General features: G+C 40.1%; 3 protein-coding genes and 1 long non-coding RNA gene across 5 annotated transcripts in view; 1 reads left to right on the forward strand and 3 right to left on the reverse strand.

The window, feature by feature from the left end:
* Positions 1-22,948, reverse strand: part of LOC124012943 (homeobox protein Hox-A3a-like) — a 53,905-nt gene that overhangs the window by 13,336 nt on the left and 17,621 nt on the right. Inside the window, exons 1-2 of one of the 2 annotated variants that reach the window (XM_046327027.1) lie at positions 22,554-22,691; positions 14,644-14,751 (exon numbers count right to left, since the gene is read on the reverse strand). The gene's annotated coding sequence lies outside the window, so the exon portion shown is untranslated. Of the gene's footprint in view, positions 1-14,643; positions 14,752-22,553; positions 22,692-22,948 lie in introns of those variants that run through there. The other variant, XM_046327028.1, reaches the window with a different exon arrangement.
* LOC124012957 (homeobox protein Hox-A4-like) lies at positions 4,398-6,616 on the reverse strand. Its single transcript, XM_046327054.1, has 2 exons — positions 6,094-6,616; positions 4,398-5,581 (listed from the first exon to the last, which is right to left on the reverse strand). The coding sequence occupies exons 1-2, from the start codon at positions 6,506-6,508 to the stop codon at positions 5,241-5,243; spliced, it is 756 nt and encodes a 251-aa protein (XP_046183010.1). The 5' UTR covers positions 6,509-6,616; the 3' UTR covers positions 4,398-5,240.
* LOC124012970 lies at positions 6,014-13,056 on the forward strand. The gene is made up of 5 exons (XR_006834800.1): positions 6,014-6,256; positions 8,919-8,984; positions 10,102-10,159; positions 10,257-10,310; positions 12,740-13,056. It is a non-coding gene; the product is annotated as an uncharacterized LOC124012970 (long non-coding RNA).
* Positions 15,398-18,679, reverse strand: LOC124012954 (homeobox protein Hox-A5-like). Its single transcript, XM_046327050.1, has 2 exons — positions 17,164-18,679; positions 15,398-16,510 (listed from the first exon to the last, which is right to left on the reverse strand). Exons 1-2 carry the CDS (start codon positions 17,753-17,755, stop codon positions 16,254-16,256), a joined length of 849 nt encoding a protein of 282 aa, XP_046183006.1. The 5' UTR covers positions 17,756-18,679; the 3' UTR covers positions 15,398-16,253.

Consider the following 22,948-nt stretch of genomic DNA (forward strand, 5'->3'; position numbering starts at 1 on the left):
CTATACACTAGTGATAATACTATAGTAATACTATACACTAGTGATAATACTATAGTAATACTATACACTAGTGATAATACTATAGTAATACTATACACTAGTGATAATACTATAGTAATACTATACACTAGTGATAATACTATAGTAATACTATACACTAGTGATAATACTATAGAAAATAACCGAACATATAATACAAAATGCAATCAAGAATAAAAACCACACAAGATGATTAGCCTATTACAGCATTTGGTTAGTTTCTTTGTTTATACTTTTTCTGAGTTATTTCTTCAGATATATCAAACTCCCAACATTCCCCGGCCACCAAGAGGACTTGAGCTGTCGACCTCTCCACACCCTCTGTCTTTGGGTGTTCGCCAGACGGCGGTGGCTATAAGCTACATATCTCCCCACAATGTTGACATTTGAAGCTCTTAACAGCGAGCCTTGGGTTACCGATACACTCAGCAGAAGATAACTCTTTCTCAGGGGTTTACATTGACCAACATCAAGGCTAATGCGAAATTCAACGCCTTAAACTGGCTTGGCGTCCAAGCTAAGACAAAGAAGCCTCGGTGGATCTCGCTATACACGACTACACGGACTGACTTCTGTTCTGCTGGTTTGTTTCAGTACGTATTGTAGAAATAAAATTGTATTAATTTTGACTTTTTGTTGTAATACTTTAAAATATATTTCAATTGCCACTTTTGATAGGTTAACGTTATAGTTAGTGCGTTGAGCTGATTATAAAAAAAATAGGGTAAGAACAAGAGACTAAACTTCCTAATTTGACCTCAGAGCAATAATAATGCTGTATAATAATAATAATATTAATAATATTAACAATAATAGTAGGCCTACACATTACCAATGGCACATTTGATTCAACTAGCCTCTGGCAAGCTAAAACTAAAACTAACCGCTCAAAGTCATTTTGAACATATTTTTAGACTTATGTTATTACACGTGTTTATATTGTATGTTACATTAATGTTCAATAACAGCCTTATAGCCTAAAGTCAGTCTTTCGTGGACAGGATGGTGATCTGTTAATGTTTAACTTTAGTTCTTGATTGTTCTTTGTGCCTGTTTAAGGCGCCCATTCAATAATGTGGACAACTCATTCATGCACAATAGCCTGATATTTGCCTTTTAAAACTTTGCATGTGTGGCTCACAAGACCAGACATGGGTTATTAACATGCACATAAATTGTTAATAAAATGTATTTTTACAAAATACTTTGAAAACAGTTATCTACACCTCATGAAAACGGAATATAAAGTCAATGATTACTGTACTACTTCTACGTGAATGCATTGTTTTTACCAGAATCTGACAATCCTTTCAATTAATTTCAACGCAACTTTATTTATACAATCAGAGACAAATGGGACAGTAAATTGAGTGTGCAAAAAGCATGGAACCTCTTCCTTGCTCAGGGTCATTGGGTTGCTCCAAGGTAATCTTGTGATCACTTATGTCCAATGCCAATATACATTTGAGTTCATTGCAGTGGTTATTTTCAATTAGGCCTACTTTATTTATGCTCAATTAACGAAGTGGCATTTATGGGCTCTACACCCTTGAATAAAAGCCACAGGTCAGAAGTGAACAAGAAGTCTCACTGCACAGCTTTGTCAATCGCAGCAGTCCTATAACAACGGGGTATCAGTTCATATTTTATCAATTAAATGTTCACAATTATAAAAGTTCGTTGCTGCCACATTGCAATTCCGTGTCCCCCTCCTCTTCCTTTTGAGTCATTTTAGGGTAAATTTAGCCAGAAATGTTATATTATGGAAAAGCACAGATGCTATGCAGAAGTTTGTACTTTTCCACATGCTGATGCGCCTTGTGTATAACGCCTGGGTGTGAGCCTTGATCACAAGTTGAATGCCATATCCTACCATAATAACTGCCTCATATAGTCTATTATCATTGAAAAAGTATATCTTCATATGAGTAATATTAAGATTCCAGGTAACAATTTAGAAATTGATAGTTTTCAAGTTTTTAAATTGCTACGTGACGGTAACGCTTACGCATTTTTGCCACAAGGAACCAGTCTCCTAGCAGAGGAGTCTAACCCACAAAGCTGCGGGTTAACAGGAGGTTGATGCTGGTGAGCAAGAAAGCCTTATAACAAAGCAGCAGCTGAATATACACTGTTACAAATCAGTCACAACCAAATACCAATGACGTGGACAATTACATTGCTCTCAACCTTTAACATATCGCTATGTAAAGAAATGAAAAACAGGTTATTTAGGACAGAAAGTGTCCAAATCTACTCACAATCAGACAACATGGGCTCTATCCACCAGGGAACGGACGGACAGGAGCGAGAATTTAGCAGAGAGGAATATTTGATTCGTGCTCTGCCGAGGATCATTTCAAATGAAAATACTGCCGATTTTCATATCTATTTCTGACCGGAGGGCATTCATTATTGAGTACGTCACGTGAGTTATCATATTAAAATGTAGTACATTGGGGGTGACCTCTATTCGGGTATTAAATTAGCACAAATGTCTAATTTAACTATCTTGACATCGTGAGAGACTGCGTAAAACCTGTGCCAATCAAACAAAATGGCAATTTCTCCATTCCACGCCTACGCCAACTGCTGGCACAGAAAAGGCCTAGCCTAAGTTGGCAAGATAATTCTGTGTAATTTAAAATGTTTCCATAGTGCATTACATTGAATTGCACTTGTATCCACTTAAAGCTCAGATGGAGTTTACGAAGATGTAGCCATATTACGCATTCCTTTCCTGCTGTGCCCAATGCCATTTGATAAGAAAATACGCTGATTGTTATGCATATGCTATAACATTCCACTCAAGCCTACTTATAATATATATATATATATATAATATAACATAGCAATCGCTTCTGTCTATCAAGGATGGATTATGAATGCTTGTAAAGTCAGATACAGAGACAAAATGCTGCTTATGGCGAACAATAATAATGGCCTTGAATAACTGTTTTTTCATTTCGTTAACATATCTACTCGAAACTCAATGTTAGAGTAATAATTATAAGAATGGCTTTCATTTACTAGAATAATGTAGATCCTTTGGAGAGGTCAACGAGGTCCCTTTTATAGCTACAGTAAATGGAAAAGTTTTTTTTCTAATAGCTCTAAGCGTGGTCTATCTCAATCTTCCCTTTGCACTCATGATCTGACAGAGGCGTTTGTGGGACGAATAGCAGTAGAGACGACTTTGAGTGAATGAACAGCACGTTTGCACACCTTCACAAAAATGTTGTTTCCGCATTGTCTCGTGGGCAAATATATATATATATTAAAAGCTATGGAGGACTGGACATTGTGTATCGTAAGGTCAGAGGTCAAGCGGAGTGCTGGTAGTCGATGATTGGTCAGATACTGATGTGTCCTCCCGTTGAACCCTCTGATTGTTTAGATGTAGCAGGTAGTGACCAACACACGCTGGTATACTAGGGTTTGAGAAGAAAATGCACAATATCCTTATAATAAAAAACGAAAACAGGAGCAGCCAAATACTTCGCTAGAATATAACAGGTCTCTATGGGGCTACATAAAGTTTGTGGAACATGTATTATTATGGTAGTAAGTAATATCCTATTTCAACTTGCAACACTCTCATACTTTCGAAATACTTTCCTATAGTAGTAGTTTACAGATTATTAACAAATATGCACACACGATTTAGTTTTGTATTGTGTTAACTGTGTATGCAATGTTGTAACAGAGAAACATGGCCCGTAAATCAACTTGTTTAGTTTAATAGCAGTTTTATAGCAATCTGGAAAGTCCACTGAGAAAGATGCATCTGGGTGAAAAATAAAATGTTATTGGAGTTGTATGCCCACTTTATGCACAACGATATTTCTGGATAATTGCGCGTCTTTGGCTGTGAAACTACATTGACTGAATGTCTTAGGACTGTGAACTTGCAAGGAGTGGGCTTTTGTATATATTTACTGACGTTTTAGGTGCTGCCCATTGGAATATCACTGGTCTGAGTTGTTTTGTCCAGAAAAAACGAAAGTGGACAAACAAAGCAAAATTTAACACCCAGCACAGCTATCATAATTAGGTGAATTGTATTTCTTATAACGTTCATTACGCACGCACATTCGAAGCACTGGCTAGCTCATGCAAAGGTTTCAATCCCTGTTTGGGAATAGTGTAACGTCATTAAACGTTAAAGAAACAAGCACTATGCGTATTGAGTTTGTGAGCCTTGTTAAATCATCCACTACTTTTGTGCGGCCTTTGACATAGGCCTACCCTATAGACAAGTTATGCTATTGTTACCATAGCATTCAAACATTTGATCTAACTCAATGCATATTATTCTGAAATATCTTACAATATTATATGCAAACCAACATCAGCCATACAATTGAAGTACATATTTATTTCACGGGAAACGTTTCTTGCATGTGCCTAAACTACAATACATTATTACACCGTTCATTAATCAAACAACATATACAAATATTCACAGTTTAGATCACACCACAAAATAGGGAACACTATCACAGATTAAACGAATCTACACTACTACACGAACAAACAAACGAGGTTGTCTTTTTTTAGCCGACAAAATGGATTCAGTATTGTGCCTTCGCTATGATTTGTCTATGTACATTAGGGGTGAAAGTCACCTGGACATTACACGAGTTAATAACACATTCAACAGTAAACCAACTCATTCACACATCACGAGCTAAACCCTAACTACTACCCTGTCCCGTTCTAAACCTCGTGATAGGTCTCAGACCGGGTACTCGAGCTTTCCTAAAACATCGTCATTCTTTCAAGTATATTAAAACTTTCCACGAGAATAAACAAAAACATTGCATATAAGAAAAAGAAAAACGCGGCCTCACATGTCTCTCGTCTCATTCTCTTTCTTTTTATTCTATGCAATGATACATATAATCCAAGGTCCCGTGGTGCATTTGAATGTGCGTTCACCTTCTGTCTTAATAAACAAGTACATACATTTCAGTTGCCATCTTGGGCAGTACGTGGCGGATTTCGAGCTCAATAATGAGGAGAGAGTGAACAAACAGAAAGAGGAGGTTGAGAGGGGAAATGGTTTTGAAAGGACGCGACAGGCCCAAAGGCCAAGGGAATGGGGTAATACCATGGGGGCCATACTCGAGAATCGGGCCACAAAATTATGTTTCTGTGTTCTGTTCTCAGTCTGTTGGTTTGGCGCGAGGGTTCCATCACTATAGGATCGCGGTGCAAGGCGTGGGAACAAGCTGCTGGTGCGTGGCTGTTTTGATTTTCTGTTGTTGCTGCTGCTGCTGTGCTCCCAAGGACGAGGCTGAGCTTGCGGAGCGGATCTTTGTGTTCGGCAGCTTGTGATCTTTCTTCCACTTCATTCTTCTGTTCTGGAACCAGATCTTCACCTGACGTTCGGTCAGGCACATCGTGTGCGCGATCTCCACGCGCCTGCGTCGGGTCAGGTAGCGGTTGAAGTGGAATTCTTTCTCCAGCTCGAGAGCCTGCTGGCGGGTGTAGGCAGTGCGAGACCTCTTGGGCACTCCTCCATTGTAAGTAGCATTGACTGAAGAAAAGCAAGCACACACACATACAAGCAAGCAGTTGTTACTGCCACATGAAGCACTACAGTTCAAACACCACCTCCACTGGATACATTACAACTGTTGTTCTCCATAAAGGCTCGTTGGGAGTCTAATGGGGGTATAAAGCCTACGATGTTTTGTTGGGGGTTTCGCCTCAATTTCTTTGGAGACTCCATGTGTACAAGCGCTCGCATCCAGGGACAAATCAAGCCTTAGAAAATGATTAACAAAATCGGCGGGGTTGTATATTACAGTTTGGCTGGGGTCCAGCCATGGAGGTATAGTTCTAGTTAAAAGACAACATAGACACATGGCCCCGGCAGACAAACACAGGCAATAAAATTTATGAGGGTTCTTAATTACCGACCCCGCTGCTCGATGGTCGTAAATTGCCGTTGTAAGGGGTGCTACTAGTGCTGCCTCAATGGGCGTGCATACGTTCCAGTGGTGGCTTGCTCTGTGGTTCCGGTATTTAAACGTGGCGATAACTCACCAACATGGACCTTCTTCATCCAGGGGTAGACCACCGGCACTTCCTTTCCCTTCTGTGCGCTGGAATAAGACTCAGTGGCGAGGCTGCAGTCTTTGCTCACGTCCGCCACGGCACCGCTGTCTGGGACTGGGTTGAGGCGAGGGCCATGGTTCTGGGCAACGGGGTGAGCCTGTGCGTGATGCCTGTCGGTGAAATCGTCGAGACCGTTGTTAGGGACATTACCGTAGTCGTAGCTCGGTTCTGTGTAGTTTGACCTCGGATAGGACGCCTCGTCGTGATGGGGAAAGCCCGAATCTTTTGGCCGTTCGTAGTACTCAGTAGGGGCGGGGATGTATCCGTTCTGTTGATATTCGTCGCATGGAGGAAAGGAAGGTTCGATATAGTTCGAGTTTATCAAGTATGAACTCATGATCATTAATTTGTGAAGTGCAACAATACTAATTTTTATCGCTCTGTCGTTATTCTGATCTCCACAAAACCCTCCTACTCTCTGTCAAATGTACAAAGTTGTCTGGTCACGTGTAAACCGCCACCAATCACCGCGTCTCCTGTGGGCATCATGTAAACAGGAACCAATGGAAAGCCTGGCATTGGCACAACGAAAATGTCTCAGACTAGCCTACGTTGGTGATTTCCTTGTTTAATCAAAATAGATAAAGAAAAAAGTATCAAGCCAGTTGTTTACCACATTGACTCAACTAGTGTAAGTAACCCCTTTATTTAGCAGTAACCCACAGTAGACCACGGCCTTGAGGAGATGATGATGAGGAGGATGATGATGATGATGTTGGGTATCTCATACTGTTGCCCAGGAAAAGGATGGGCTCTTTGGAAACAAGCAAACTGTACGTGCCTTATTTTCTGTCAAAGATGACATTGGAGCGCCTTTCCAATCCACTCCTTTCCAAAATGCTTTTCTTTCTAGTCAATTCTCAGTTGGTAATTCCGTTCGTAAAATGTAAATCTGTATTGTAACATTTTACTGATGGTGATGAACTAAATGAAATGGAAACTTGTTTACATAGATACTGATATTGATCGTGAACTGGAGTCTAGAGAGTGACAGATTATGTGCACGCACAATCGAGGAAGTCAAATATTTAACTTGATTTGTGCCACACACACACACAAAAAACAAGGCGAAGCAAAGATAAAACATTGCCTGGGCGCAGTTACGCGGCTCTGCGGTACACATTGTCACTTAAACCTATGATAACTCTGCATTTTAATTGTAACATCAAATAGTTTATATTTGGCTCATCATATACAAGATGGCATCTTAAAAGAAGGCCAAAAGAAGGCCAAATAACCGGTTGCGAATTTGCAATGATGTTAGTAGATGAGAAGTGAACACTAGTGTTGAAATGAAAAGCAACTCAATACAGAAGTAAGTGATCAACATGCATCGGCCTATCTACCGACGCACCGTCTACTGACAAAACGCTTGTCAGTAATCACAAAGATAGGCCTATACGACTCATGTTTAGAAGTAACTGCCTGCGATTGACTATAACTAACCTAGTTTACTTTACTAGGCTAGTTGTTGACTTTACTCAAATATCCAACATAAACACCCATCATTTGTGCAACATTTTAAACTATTGAGGTGTATGTCAGATAATAATTAGGCCTACAACATAAGTCTAAGGGCATAGTAGTAATAATCATCATAAATATAGTATACTATTAATAAGTACAATGCCAAACAACTGAAATAAACAACTAGACCTAAAATGCCAATATTCAAGCCATCACCTGAAAATATATTCAACCTCACGACCATGTATCCTACAAATAACCAAACACACTTCTCGTTTCATTTCACTATGACAAAAGTGCAATTATATACAGTTTATAATAGCAGCATCCCTGACCGTATCTCTTCTGTGCCATCAGTGTCTTGTCAACTGCCATCTCCACGACCTGCTTGCCCTCCATCTCACTATTCCGAATCCGAGGTGAAAATATCGAGGAAGCCTCCTCAACTGCACGAACAACTCTAGGGAAAGTGTCCGCGACTGTCCACGTGAAGAAGGCCGGGTGTGCGGTGGCAAGGGGAGGCCAAACTTCGGAAATATTGAAAGCTTTATTTTTTTTTTCATTTTTTCGCTCCCGCTTTCTATTCGCTCCCCTAAACAGCGATAACTTCTCCCTGACCCCAAAGTGACACCGTTTCCATTTTGTTTCTGATTAATCTTGCCCATTGACAGTCTTTGTTAAACAACAAGCCGTGACTTCTCCAAAGAAGCGACATTTTCATATTTGTTAGACGTAGTGACCTGAAGTTCACCCCGGACTTGGACTTCGGTTTTCGGGTCTACTCGACTCTGGGGAGATAACGGTGCACTTAGTACGGGTCAGCACTCAACAGCGCCCCAAAAATAATAATAATTTGTGATTATTTGTTGTTGTTGAACAGTACAAAACCCACGTAAGTCCACCTTAAAAAGACTTACGTCGATCGTGCCACTCCTGTAGCGATGTTGGCCAACTGAAGGGACGCTTCAGTGTATCCGTGTCAAGGTTTGAGTTAGAAGGATATACATATGTATATTTATTCAAATGGTATCATACTGTTAGGCTTATGTTATTGTTGCTCACCTAGGCTCCTGTTTTTCCCGTTCAAACAAGGTCCTGCTCCGAGCTTTGTATGGATAAGACGGAAACGAAAGCCATCTCTATGGGATTTGTATTTTTGTCAGATATAGGCCTACAACATTCTACGCATCTAAATAGCCAAAGTTGACAGGTGTTATATTACGATGTAATGTATTCTGCACCTGTAACTCATCGTGAATGACAAGGGGGGATATTTTATTCCATAGATCTGGCCTCCAGAACGCATGTAGCCAAGACCAGGTGAGAGCCTATCTATCAAGATAATATCCAAGGTAAGAATACTTGACTTGATATCTAAATCACATACACCCACCCACCACTTATGGTGCTGCCATATGGTGTATTATTATTATTATTATTTATCCTGCTACCAGTCACGTTCTCCTGATCCCTGTCTACATGTAAGCTACACATCTACCTCAGTATCCCTGCACATTGTAAATGTGGTACTAACACTGACCCTGTATATATCTGACATTCTCAACAACAACAACAATTCCGTCTCATATTTCTTATTTCTCTTCTTTTTAATAAAAAATAGTATTTTGATATTAAATATTGCATTGTTGGGAAGGGCTAGCAATTTAACCATTTCACTGTACTTGTGCATGTGACAAAGAAAACTTGAAACTTGAAATGTACAGTCAGTTTGTTATATATGTGTTATATAAATATGGGCAGGGTTGGCTATTATCCAATCTCTAGACATACAGTAGCCTAACCTTGAATGAGAGACCGGCTAAGTCGGTAATGCTTTACAGCTATTTGCAGTTGATTGCGTTTAATACACTGCTTTTTGCACTTACTATAGTCATTTTTTATTTAACATTTTGAGATGGGAAAACGTGTTTATTCTGAAGTTGAACATGTTTTTTACGCCCTAATGTTAAACTTAGGTAAAATCACAAGTTTTCTTTTGACACTTCTCAAACGTGATGATCTAATAAACTCAGCGACATAAATATGCTATTTTAAACAAACACATTCAGTGTTTTACGATTTTAGATGGAAAATGTGAAATATGATAAATTGACTTTCACAATATAAAAAAATAATCATTAATAAATATGGGACTGGTACTAATCTTGTTCGTGCAATGTGGCTCAGGCTATGGCAACGTTTCTGTAACAATTCTTCTAAATAAAACTCGTCTAAGGCATCTAAGTTAATTAGCAAAAGAGCAAAAAGTATAGTTATAAATTTGAAAAATCTAGCCTACTATTCATTTGCTAAAGTAATGTGTGAGAAAGAAGTGTATTGCCACGCCTTCTGTCCTTCCCACATATAACGAATATAATATATATATATCAAACTGACACAGTGCTGTAAATGTAGACAGTAAGAAAGGTGCTCTGATGATAGTGACTGATCACACATGGTTGCTACAAGGCCCCTTGTCTGTTAGGAGGACCAGGCTGCAGAGGAAAACATTCACTAGGTGGTAAAGGTAAGGGTGCAAATTATTGTTGCAAATTTAACGATTTTGATCATGTAACATGTTGTGAGTTTTGTATAACGATATATTGATATGTTTGCTCAAACAGGAAGGCCACCAACAGAGCACCTTGCATATTCAACACACCTTTAGAGGAAAATGGGTGGGTGAAATAGTATATTACTTTGAACATGTTGTTTAAGTTGTCGTCTTAAAAATAGGACATAAATCAAAGCAAAAGCAACTGCATCAAGCAAAGTGTTTTATGGAGATTTTAGTGATACACAAACGTTTCGAACAACAAGGCCTTAGTTAGGTCTGTGTTATCATAACATACTATTTTGCCCAATCCGTATCTTCTAAATTTATACGACAGAACATATACTGAATGTTCTTCAATAAACATTTGTTAGAATTGTGCCATAACCCAATTCGTTATTATCCTATAAGAAAAAGATCACTTGCGGAAGCTATTTCCGATATTTATTTATGATAAAGACACACCTCCAATTACCATATTATTCCTTTAGCTCTTGACTCTTTTTAAATAAATGAAGATTGAATAACCAATAGTTAGGCTATTTTATAATAGGCCACTTGTTTGTTTAACAAAACGAAATATGAATGAACAGTTTGGGAATAAATTGTTACTGACATGGCTATGGCAGATCTCACAATTTCGAGTGCACAGTTTCATTAGACGTTTTAGGAAAATAGCCTACATTAGCCTACATTTTGCCATGTCTTGAAAACCAATTGTATCTATTACATATAGGCTAGATGCATATTTTCAGAAAAATTATCCCCATGAAAGCGCATTGGGTTAGCAATGTTCATGTAGAATTAGATGGGGATGAGGCTCATATTCTCACAGTTTTACGGGACAGGAAAACGCTTGTGTTCGATCTCTTTATGCAGCTCCATCCCTTTAGAAGCTTTATGGCCTAAAGCCTAACGCATTTTCAAAACCTAATACAATTATAACGGTGTTTTTGTTCTTATTCAGAAAAGTTTATAACACTTCACGGTTTTCATTTATTATTATGATTATTATTTTTTACATATTTCTTCTTTGTAACCAAAATCAACTTGTGGGTGACTTTTTGTAAGGCAAAAAACAAGACGTGTTGCTTAGCAGAGCGAGAGAAAAGCTAAATGTTTTTTAAGGAGTCCAGAGGCTCCATTTGGGGGGCTGTGGCCATAGCCTACCCATCACCCTGTGACCGGGGTAAGAATATCAATCCTCAAAATGCTAATTTTGCCCTGGTCCCTAAACATAACCAATGCAATTTATTCAAAGGAAATTCACCAATCCACAGCCTTAATAAAATGCTGGCCACTCAATCTTGGGTCTGGGGACGGGCGGGGGTCCACTCCCCTCGGTCCCTGACTCGGGGTCACCCCGCTTTCAGGGTTCACCTGGAGTGCACCGTCAAACATATGTAATTCAAAGCTATTCTATCTTTTGTGTGGAGAGTCAAGATCGCTATTATAACGCTGGCATCAGGCCCCGGCTGAACAGATGAAGGAGACTTGTTCAGCGGGTAAACTTTTGACCCCAGTTTTTCCTCATCTTCCCCGCTATCTCGAGATCATCAGTCCCACCCCTGCGAGGCTTAGCTGCCCAGGCGAGGTTTCTGGCTGCTCAGGACGAAAAATGTATTTGCTCTATATTAATTTCTGTTATCATTACTGTAATTATTCTCATGAATATTATAATTAATGGTATCCTATAGTAACAATAAAGGCAGGCCTATAACAGAATAACTGTAGTTGTATCTCTGTACTGTCTCACTGTGTGTTTTGGTTACAACACACCGCTCTGCATACCTCTAATACAGTATGTACATTATATTTAAGTAATAGGCCCGAGGGGTTGGGGTATATGGTCAATATGACACGGCTAAGGGCTGTTCTTACTCACGAAGCAACACGGAGTGCCTGGATACAGCCCTTAGCCGTGGTATATTGGCCATATATCACAAACCCCTGAGGTGCCTTATTGCTATTATAAACTGGTTACCGACGTAATTAGAGCAGTAAAAATAAATGTTTTGTCATACCAGTGGTATATGGTCTGATATACCACGTCTGTCGGCCAATCAGTATTCAGTGATCGAACCACCCAGTTTATAATGACATTTTTGTCATTTAGCAGGCCCTCTTATCCAGAACAACTTACGTTATTCATTCGTTTGTATCAAGCAAACCACTCAGGGATGCATTTGTGTCCTTCATACTTTTGTGTGCCTCACATCTACCTACTATGCCATACTGCTCAAATGTACCACAGGCTATCCAACAAAAAAACGAATGTAATATGCAAATGTTATTTTGCCACTGCAATGTGTATGTACTAAGGCAAGCAAACAGGTCAAGTATATGTGTGTCCTATCCTTCTATCGTGTGTGTGTGTGTGTGTGTGTGTGTGTGTGTGTGTGTGTGTGTGTGTGTGTGTGTGTGTGTGTGTGTGTGTGTGTGTGTGTGTGTGTGTGTGTGTGTGTGTGTGTGTGTGTGTGTGTGTGTGTGTGTGTGTGTGTGTGTGTGTGTGTGTGTGTGTGTGTACGTGCGCGTGTGTTCTCCTCCTATCAGAAGCTGGCTGCGGATGACACTGAACTTGGCCTAAAGCGAGCTCTGCTGGTGGCTCCGGGAGGATGCAGATTTATCTTTCTGCTATGGCTGACCTCGCGGTGAACCGCGCGCTGGGGACGGTTCTTTTTTTCTGCCTGGCATTGTCTGCCTTGCTGTGCAACGCATAAGGGACCCCGATTTGGACATTTTAATTGTGTAACAATGGTGTACATTTCTCCCCAGACGTCACAATGATAATGGCATAGAATAATGGTTTTACTTATATTTTCTACACCACAAACTGTAATGGAAATAAATTTAAATTTCGTTGCATTGGCTATCTGTTTACACGACTTAGTGATATATGTCAACTATTAGGTTACTGGGCGGAGAAGGGGAGGATGGGGAATATGGTTGGGGTCAAATCACCAGATGAGTCAGTTTGAATGCAATCGACGTATTGATATTAAGTCCTATGAAGATAATTTTTTTCAGATGTATTCATTGAATTTCAATCAAATACTTTGAGATTACATTGATTGAAATCGAATTCACAGATGAAAAAAAGGTTATGAATAGACTGTAAGAACTAATTTAGAGTTTAGACTTTATGATAACCATTTCTGATACTTCAAATATAATGTTTTCTACTTACAGTAGGCCAACATGTACTTCTTAATTAGACATGGGCAATGCACCCATTATCCAAATGCTTTAATCATCACGACATGATAAAGGCCTAATGTAAATGTGTCAACATATAAGAGCAACACACAACGATGGAAATTGAGTCAGAAATCCATAACTGTCAAATAGTAAAACACTGTTATACACATCAAATAGGCCTGACACATAGCTACGTAGTAGAAACACAGTTTAACTAAACCTAGACTGTTGCCACAGAGTCTACATTACAGTCTACATTACAGCCAAAACAGCAACGTAATTAGGCTATATACTAAGCTAAACAAGAAACTGATGCAGAGCAGTTTTCCCAGCAAACGAAAAAAACGCAATCTAAAGGAAACTATTGTGATTGTGAAAATGCGTCACAACAGTTACACACACTTTTGTGACGCATTTACAAATTGGCTACTTTGATAAATCTATCCTTTCCTGGAGATATTGGTATCTGAGTGACCACCTCCGCACGGACGTACGCGCCCAGGCTCTGCAAAGAGGTCACCATGCAGCGAGAGTGACACTCTCCAAGAGGTCAACTGAACTTTATAACCCCAAAACACAAAATGACGTGGCTGAGACAAAACGGAATTTCTTTTTAAATGTGGCCCTGCTGCTTTTTGTCATGTGTTGTGTTAACTCTACAGTGTGTTAATGAGGAAACCTGACCAAAGCGACAACTGCAGCTCCAAAGTTGTGCTTTAACTTCCCACTCACCCACCAAAAAACATTATACCGAAAGTGTTGTATGATAGTCAAGTACTGTATACAAACATATTTCAGTTAAGCAGTGACAATGCAAACACCATAAAACAGTTCAAATAGCTTTTTGGCTTGTCCAGCACATGAATAGCTATGAAGAGGCCAAATACCCCCCTTGTGTTATACAGGAAGTGAAAAAACAACGTACTAAAAAGTGAAGTTTGTGGGGGTGGAAGTGGACAGAAGCGTAATTATCCCACACGCAGTAATGGATTATGAGTTTCACCACAGATGGAGGGAAACAAGTTCCACTGGGAAGGAAGCAATTAAATATCCATGAGCCGGACCCAACCCTGGCCAACATCTGCCGAGAAAGACCAGTATTCAGCTCATAACCAACTGACAAATTAGCGTAATAGGCTAATAAGGACAAATAGATCGTCCGAATACAATCATAATGCTGTTTCGAACAGGGTGGCTGTTCGGAGCCAAGGGAATGGAAGGCTACAGGCTACCCAAGGGCAATAGAGGCAGAAACTTACCTCGAGACAAGAGCTCTCTCCTCATGTGAGTCTGGTGAGCAGGGTCCATCGCGAGGCGTTCTGGTGAACGAGGAGCAGCTGTAACCGGCAAGGAACACTTTTTACAGCCTGCAAGGAGAGAGTCAGACGAAGCCTCGCGTCAGTGCGATTATATGTTATGTGCAATATACTGTCAACTCCCCAAAACCATAAAACTTACTTTAATGGCCACCACGTGACCGTTTATGGCCAGTGAGCCTATCTGGCCGCGCTCTAGATGATTTTTACGATCTAATTCATGGACAAAACCCCCATTCATTTGGCACCCAAATGTCAGGCCGGAACCGGCATAATAAAGTTTACGGCTCAAAAAGTAGAAAGGATTTCATGAGAGTAGTGAGCTCGAGCCCAGGGGACGCAGAGCCCCTAGAGCAGGTCACTGGCTAGGACCCGCTTTTGACCCACGTGCAGAGGTGAGTAAAGAAAGCGGATATAGATTTGTCTACCTGTTGATTTTCTCGACCTTGAAACTAGCTGGGAAAGTGTAGCTTTTTAAGTTTCAAATACAATCAATGGGGTGAAAGGGTTACAGTGAGGGGGGGACGAACATTTCAGGACTGCATTTCAGGTTAGGCATAGTCTTGACCTAGAAAAACAAGTTACAGCAGGCCTATGAAGTTTGCATTCAACAACTAAAATGTTGGACAATTCTGAGACATACAAACATGCGTTTTACCACCTAGGCACATGAAGAAATCATCGAAATAACAAATAATTTACAGTCTGTTGTTCCCGTAGAAAGTTTATTATAATCAGCGTCACCATAACAATATTATTTTAATTTTCCAGTCATTCTTTAAAAACATTTACAAAAAGCTTATATCACGATGGCGCTTACGCGATGGGATCCACTATGTATCCCTTCCCATCCAAACTAACGAGGGAAAAAACGTACACACAAAAGACAGAAACACATTCTAAGAAGATGCGCCAGGTGAAACAACTTTACAGCAGCTCGTGCAAAAGAAGGTACATAGGCACAGCTACACACACTGGGTCAGAACTGCGGTTCCATCACGTGTTCACAACGCACAACAATCACATAAGGCTTATTAAGTCTGTCTACAATAAGGAACAAGTTATCTGAGTTTGGTACAATACATTCAACAAATAAATACATAGGCCTACTTACATACATATAAAACAAAGGCTATACACAAAAGCAACTACATTTCTTATCAAGTCATTATTTATTTGAGTTTCTATACTGTTTTATGAGTGCAATAGGCTACACAACTTTCATTGGATAGTTAATAGACTTATTTGTGGTAACTTTAAGTTTTTTCAATTTTGAACAAGAAATCAGTTAAACAAACATGTATTTCCCATTGGTTTTTCCTTTAAGACAAACATTTACAGAACGCAAGTTTTTTTTTTTACTCACACAAGCATTATCATGGTCAAAATAAAATAAATAAAGAGGGAATTATTTTTAAAGGCTGGAGCTTGCATGGACACGTGGATGTTCACTGTCCTAAGAAGCCCTCGGAAAGTCTCTTGGGCTTTTGACATGATGGGAAGTTTTCCCAAGCTTTGTATTCTTTTATTAGTGCTCATCGGGGAACCGAATATCAGGGGTGGTGGTAACCTATACCCCCTGCCGCTGCCATGCTCATGCTTTTTAGTTTGTTGTCCTTTTTCCACTTCATCCTCCGGTTCTGGAACCAGATTTTGATCTGGCGTTCTGATAGGCAGAGCGCGTGCGCTATCTCGATCCTCCGTCTGCGGGTCAGATAACGGTTGAAGTGAAACTCTTTCTCGAGCTCCAGTGTCTGGTAACGCGTGTAGGCTGTCCTCGCCCTCTTTCCCTCTGGTCCGGTCAGACTGTCTGGTGGTAACACACACAGGATGCAACCATGAGCCCACAATCAAAATAGCAACCTACACAACTATGTTTACTAACGCTTTATGCAGGAAATACATTTTACTGATCACTCTTCCATAGAGCCTAATCCACATAAACACACCTTTATACACTATTCACACACATTTCACATACACCTTAAAACGCAGTGGAAGTGCCAATCAATTTCACAAAGTGTGTCTTGTAAAAATGCCATACAAATATAGAATAATCCGAAAGAATGGCAAAAGAAAACCTATCATCGTATATTTAAATCAAATGTTCACCTCCTGCATTTTGGAAAGAAGAAAATGTCCTATGTTTTCATGCCACGTTGAATTATTTCCCCAACGCCTGAGGTACAATATGCAGTTAAACAGGTGGCGTAAATCTCGCCAATACACACGCCCCTTACAACTACCATTAATAAAATATCGAATAGATATGATTTTTCTCTCATATAATGATTTGGGGAAATACTTTTGAGCTCCGAAAATGGAAACAAGCACATCTTAAAATGGCTATAGGGCACACCATCCCCACACACACCACAAACCCACACAGAGACAAGACGAGCTGTATCAAGTACAAAACACAAACACAAGCGTCGACCTAAACAAAATACAATGCTGTTTTACCATGATTCATGTGCAGTTTCCTCATCCAGGGGTAAATATGGGGCTGGGCACCGTCGGTGACATTTTGGGAAGTTGTCTGCGCCCTTCCCGCGGGCTTCTCTTCCTGGAGGGGGGACGCTTTGGACACACACACCCGGTTCAACAGAGTGCCTCCATTCGAACTCGGGGTCGTGCAGGGGCTCGTTATGGAGTTCTTTATGTCTCGGTGTTGAGGTTGAGACTCGCTGACCGGAGACGAGCAGCTCGCGACAGAGGAGGAGCACGGGAGCGGGTCAGGTGGAGGCGAGAGGGACGTCGTCTCGGTGGCGCTCGCGGGCTGGGTGTACCTGGGCGTCTCGACCGAGGACGTTGTTGTCGCCACCGACTGGTTCGGGGAGTAGCCCTGTGCCCGCACGCTGGCCATAAAGTGCCCGTTACCGCGACTGACAGTGAGGTCCATCCCGTTGTAGCCATAACCGTACCTGCTGGAATGCATGGTCGTGGGGTCCCTGTATTGCTCGTTTGCAGAGCTGTGGTCTCCATAATTATGTAACTGGAAATCCGCGCCATTGGGATAGCGACCGCAGAATGAGTTTACAAAATAGGAGCTCATTGGTTGATAATTCCAATATTGTTGTTTAGCAGGTATTTGTTGCTTTTTTGTGGAGAAAGTAATAACGTGTGTACTTGATTTGTGGCTCTTGATGGTTTTGCGCGTTCTATAGCACCCTTGCACAATTTATGATGAATTATGGAAATGAGTAGAACATGTACTTGATTCTCTCTTACGTAGGCACCCAAATATGGGGTACTGCTGAGAATCACGTGCTTTTGTTGACCAGTCGTAAATCCTGCTTGATGACCTCCAGAAGTAAACTCGTGCACAAATAGGAAATCTTGGTGGGATGTTAGGGAGGCGCGCCTGGGTATGCGCCTAGGCAGGGCGCTCGCGGGGCCCGGGTTGCGTCTCTTGGATTGTCGTCGCGCGCCATCTTCTGGTCGCAGTCTGGCACTGCCTGCGACAGTGTTTGAGGCGTGGGCTCCGAACGGGGTCGTTCAGAGGTTAACGACCATTGCGGCAAAAGCATGGTCTCCCCAAACAATACAACAAGAAACGCAGTGTATACTGAATATGCAACCTCTCCACTGATAGAGAGTATAGAGAGAAATCTGTATTCAATGTTATCCTCATTAACCTTCGCGTTGGGAATAAAACACGTACAGTACAAGAAAAAACAAGTACAGGAAAAATATATATGTCTAGAACCTTACATTTAGTTAAATATTTCGTTAAACCATGTTGGAATATCCTATGTGAATGAACTCTTTGGACATTTGAATAAATTGCAAATGTGTTTATCACTAATAATCATTTTACAGGTGAAGCTTAGTTTACTGATATGCATAGAGCCGTCACAACCTGCAGTTATAATCCAATCTAATAGAAAGGCAGTCATTCCTAAATGTTAGATACGCAAAAAATTGGGCATTTGAAACAACGTAAGTTTCGTCTTTTAGATGACGACAGAAAGTAGGCTACAATACAGTAGTCTCAATAGACAACACTTCACCCCTCCAGTGAAATTCCATAAATACTTTTAGAAGTCTGAATGAAAATAACCCAGGTTTTGATCAACAAATTATGACTGAATTATGCTAATTAGATAATTAGGCACAAAAAAAAATCTGCATAAAATCTTGCAGCTGCGTGTAATGAATAGCCTCATCTCTAGAAAACATGAATGGCATAACAATAATATACATTTTGCTTTAGTTTTTTTGCAAATATGGATAACTAAAGTCCATTTTCAGAACAGGAAAAGGAGGAGCAGAAAAATTATAGGTATGTTTGAAAATAATCTAAACACATAATGTAATGTAAGCACATGTCATAATGTAATGTAAGCACATGTCATAATTTAAACACATGTTGTAATCTAAACACATGTTGTAATCTAAACACATGTTGTAATCTAAACACATGTTGTAATCTAAACACATGTTTTAATCTAAACACATGTTGTAATCACATGTTGTAATCTAAACACATGTTGTAATCTAAACACATGTTGTAATCTAAACACATGTTTTAATCTAAACACATGTTGTAATCTAAACACATGTTGTAATCTAAACACATGTTTTAATCTAAACACATGTTGTAATCTAAACACATAGTGTAATTTAAACACAGATTAGAAGATACATTTTCAAAGAATGTCTGACGATAGGCGAAATAAACTTGATCTTTTTGTGTAGGAATGTTCGTTCATTTGACATGGATAATAAGAAAGGGAAAATGAAATGAGTTCCCTTGGCCTTGCTCGGCATCTTCCCCACACCCATTTCCTTCCATCAATAATGTCCTCGGAGTGAGGAAGCGAAAGACGTAGGATAAGTGTTGTCAAGTTTTCAAAATACAAAGATAAGGCACTACGCAATGACAATCTAAAATTAGGTTCGAAATATGATATGAAGAAAGACATATATCGGTAACAGCAGAAGTAATAATAATGTAGGCCCAATCAATACAAGCGATAACAATAACAAACATATGACGACATTCATTTAGCACTATTTGATTATAGCTGCTGTTCATCGGTGTTGAGTTGCAGGTTTGTTGGTGTAACGTAGAGATAAACTGTATATAGGCCTAAACTAAAATCGGAGAAGTGGTGATGATTATAATAATAGTTGATGAGAATGTGACTCTATAGCTGGAGCAGGGTTATATTAGTGTACAGGCAGGAAAGGCAGAGCGATAACTTTTTAAATAATGTAGCCTTACAAAAGAGACGTGGCTAGTAAGCGGGAAATGGTGCAGTTAATCTGGAACGTCTATTTAGGCTACTAGAAACTGGGGCACACGACTGCAGGTTTACAGTAGTCTCGTTTTGGCAACGAAGGCCCTAGTTATCCAAAATCCATTGGACCTCTGGGTCCTATAGTCCCCACACAGTCAGTTTAGAGCGTCGGCACTAACTGCGTGAGGGATAAGTACCCTGTACGAAGGATGCAGACTCACAGCAGTAATAGGGCCCTTCAGGCACTGCAGTAGCCGAGGAACAAGCTGCACTCAGGACCAGATGTGTACAGCGGTGTCTAAAGGAGCCCTGTATGCGAGCCTGGGTCTTACATTTCAGGGATAGTTTGAGAGCGCAAACAAGCATGCTCCGGATGTTGAAAGGAGCAAGGATAGGTTCTGTGCTTTAGAATGTCCAGTAGTGTTTGTGAATGTGGCTTTAAAGAGGTTGTTAGGGAGTCTAAGAGCTAACATCTGATTCATCAATGGCCAATAGAAACAAAGTTCCCAAGAAATTATCCCACCCAGGGAAAGGGGGCAAATCAGGAAGTGCGAGAGTAAAAAAAACGACCGAACTAGTTGCGTTCTACTCAAGTGTCTGCATCTGCTAGAAACGTCAAAAAAAAGAAAAAAAGAGAGAGAAAATAATCAGGATTAGGGACTCTGTGTGCGTGCTTGTGGCGCACAGAGCAGGGAGGGGCGCGTGCTCTCCAGATGGTGAAATGCTAACAATTTGAAATGCAGCTTCCTTGATGAGTGAGTAAAATGTCACGATGCATCAGTTTTATTTGCTCATAAATTTCATTAGCTAGATAGGATGTATTACGTGCGTAACAGACAAAACTGTTCAAGCAGCATTTCAGATACCTTAGATTTTGTATAGTGTAGGGGAGTAGCAGCACGGCTATATTCTAATGTTTGGAGCTCGGAGCCTAAGGGTTTCACTGTACCCTGCAATCACACCTGGAACACTGTACATGTGACTATTAAACACTCTTAATCTGAATATATGAAATGTTTTCTCGACTAGTTTCATTACCACTGTAAATATCGAGGAGGATATTGAATTGGAGCCACTAAGGTAAACGGAACTCTAAAGACACATTTAAGAGGTGAACCATAACGGATTCAATTCTAAAACGCAACTCGTCGAAGAAAACTATGCAATCTGACACGCACGCATACAGTAATAAAATGCATCACAACAATAGGCTATTGTCTGGTACTTTTTCCATGGTATTGATGCCTATTGTGACATTTCGGTCTCTCGGTGTCTAATTTGTGTCATATTTTGAGGTAATAATCTTGCCATATCAATTGTGACGTTTCGGTCTCACAGGCTCTATTCTATGACATCATTTGGAGGTGACAATCTATTGTTATATGAATGGTGTCTATTGTGACGTTCTGGCTCTCTGTGATGTCCAGTGATCTTATGTAAAGAACACTTGACCATCTGTTGTCACAATCAGGGGAGTGTATTTTCTTTCTGCCTGTGCTCATAATGATTGCATTTATTTCCTTCGGTGTTATCTCGTCATCAGGTCTTGATGTTTGACCATTCTGCAGGTTATTTGCATAACCCTACACCTTGCCATTTTCTATATCTAGTCTGAATTTACACAGACACAATATATGTAGTATTAGCTCACCTATCATATAGTTTAATAACAAAACGTTGAGCTACTATTCAGAACAATACAGTCCAGCTATATTGGGCCTTATGCAGTGCCAATGTAGAGGATTTAAAACTCGTATGAAAATGAATTGCATATTACCAGCAAAATAGCATTACTAGCATATTTTTTTTGTAGCCATATCGTTTCTAAATATTATAAGCGTGAACATCATCGAGATTAATGGGTCATTGATAAAAGGTCCTTTCGATGATGTGGTTCTGATGTTACATCATGGAGGAGAGGAAAATTGGAGCAAGAATACTCTAGATTAAGCTAATCTATAATTTCCTCAAATCAAAACAACTGCAACATCTGCCGAAACCATGCTATCATGATACAAACAGCAAAGTACAACCCCGTTTTATGGTTTAACGAATAGCACGAATAAAAAGACAAAGGGAAGTTCTGTGTTGGCTCAATTAACACATAGAATGTAAATGAGAGAAAATGGATAGAACGCTGTGGCCAAAACACCACCACACTTCTCCCACAAGAGGGCGACAATGACTAGGCCTATTGGCCACAGTTCCAATTCGGAGCTGGTGAAAGACCATCCCATTTGAATAGCAACAAATAAACACAAATAGCATGCATCGCCAATAAATTATTCAAATCCTGATAATGAAAAAGCATTTGCCTACATTAGTACTGAATAACATATTTAGATAGGTCAAGCCCAGAGACCACAATCAACGAACCATAGCATTGATATTAATGCAAATAATTATCATATTGTTATTATCAAATGACATTTTCGGACATAACCCGTTTAACCCTACAATACAATATTCCAACCACTCTTCTGAAAGCCATCGCTATTTAAAACTAAACAAGCATAGAAAGTTGTTTTTACTTGAATGCTCACTCTATTATGATTTTGCATGATTACAAAATCATATCCAATCACGATAAGCAAGTAGTATTCTTACCGTATGTGAGGTGTTCGGGTCTCATGGTGTGTGGTGATGTCACAGGGAGAGGACGGACAAGTGCCGCTGGCGCAAAGCGACCAGATCCCCTGTTCTGACAGCTGGATCCTGGACGAATCCAAACGCTCCCGGGATCAGGCAACGACGCACTCAACCCGTCCAATGTGCCAAACCGTCACGAGGACCCGGGTAATGAATCCAAACCGTCCGGTTCCATGAGAAGGGAACTGCTCCTTGCACTGCGTGTTAAATAAACAACAACTAAAAAGCAAAACAGCGTTACCCACGACGAAAAGAAATGGAAGAGCGAATGTTTTTACATTACAGAAAGGGTTGGATGGCAGACACAGGCTTTTAAATGAGTGCGGTTCTATTCTGGAAAAGGAAATTATGTA

The sequence above is a fragment of the Oncorhynchus gorbuscha genome, linkage group LG24, assembly GCF_021184085.1.
Source record: "Oncorhynchus gorbuscha isolate QuinsamMale2020 ecotype Even-year linkage group LG24, OgorEven_v1.0, whole genome shotgun sequence".
Taxonomy (NCBI): domain Eukaryota; kingdom Metazoa; phylum Chordata; class Actinopteri; order Salmoniformes; family Salmonidae; genus Oncorhynchus; species Oncorhynchus gorbuscha.

What these genes read in the sequence shown, in the direction of transcription:
- LOC124012957 (XM_046327054.1), bottom strand. Translation starts at nt 6,508, where the DNA reads ATGATCATGAGTTCATACTTGATAAACTCGAACTATATCGAACCTTCC. An exon ending in GATGAAGAAGGTCCATGTTG is followed by an intron (nt 5,582 to 6,093) that starts GTGAGTTATCGC and finishes GCTTTTCTTCAG; the next exon opens with TCAATGCTACTTACAATGGA.
- LOC124012954 (XM_046327050.1), bottom strand. Translation starts at nt 17,755, where the DNA reads ATGAGCTCCTATTTTGTAAACTCATTCTGCGGTCGCTATCCCAATGGC. An exon ending in GAAACTGCACATGAATCATG is followed by an intron (nt 16,511 to 17,163) that starts GTAAAACAGCAT and finishes TGTTACCACCAG; the next exon opens with ACAGTCTGACCGGACCAGAG.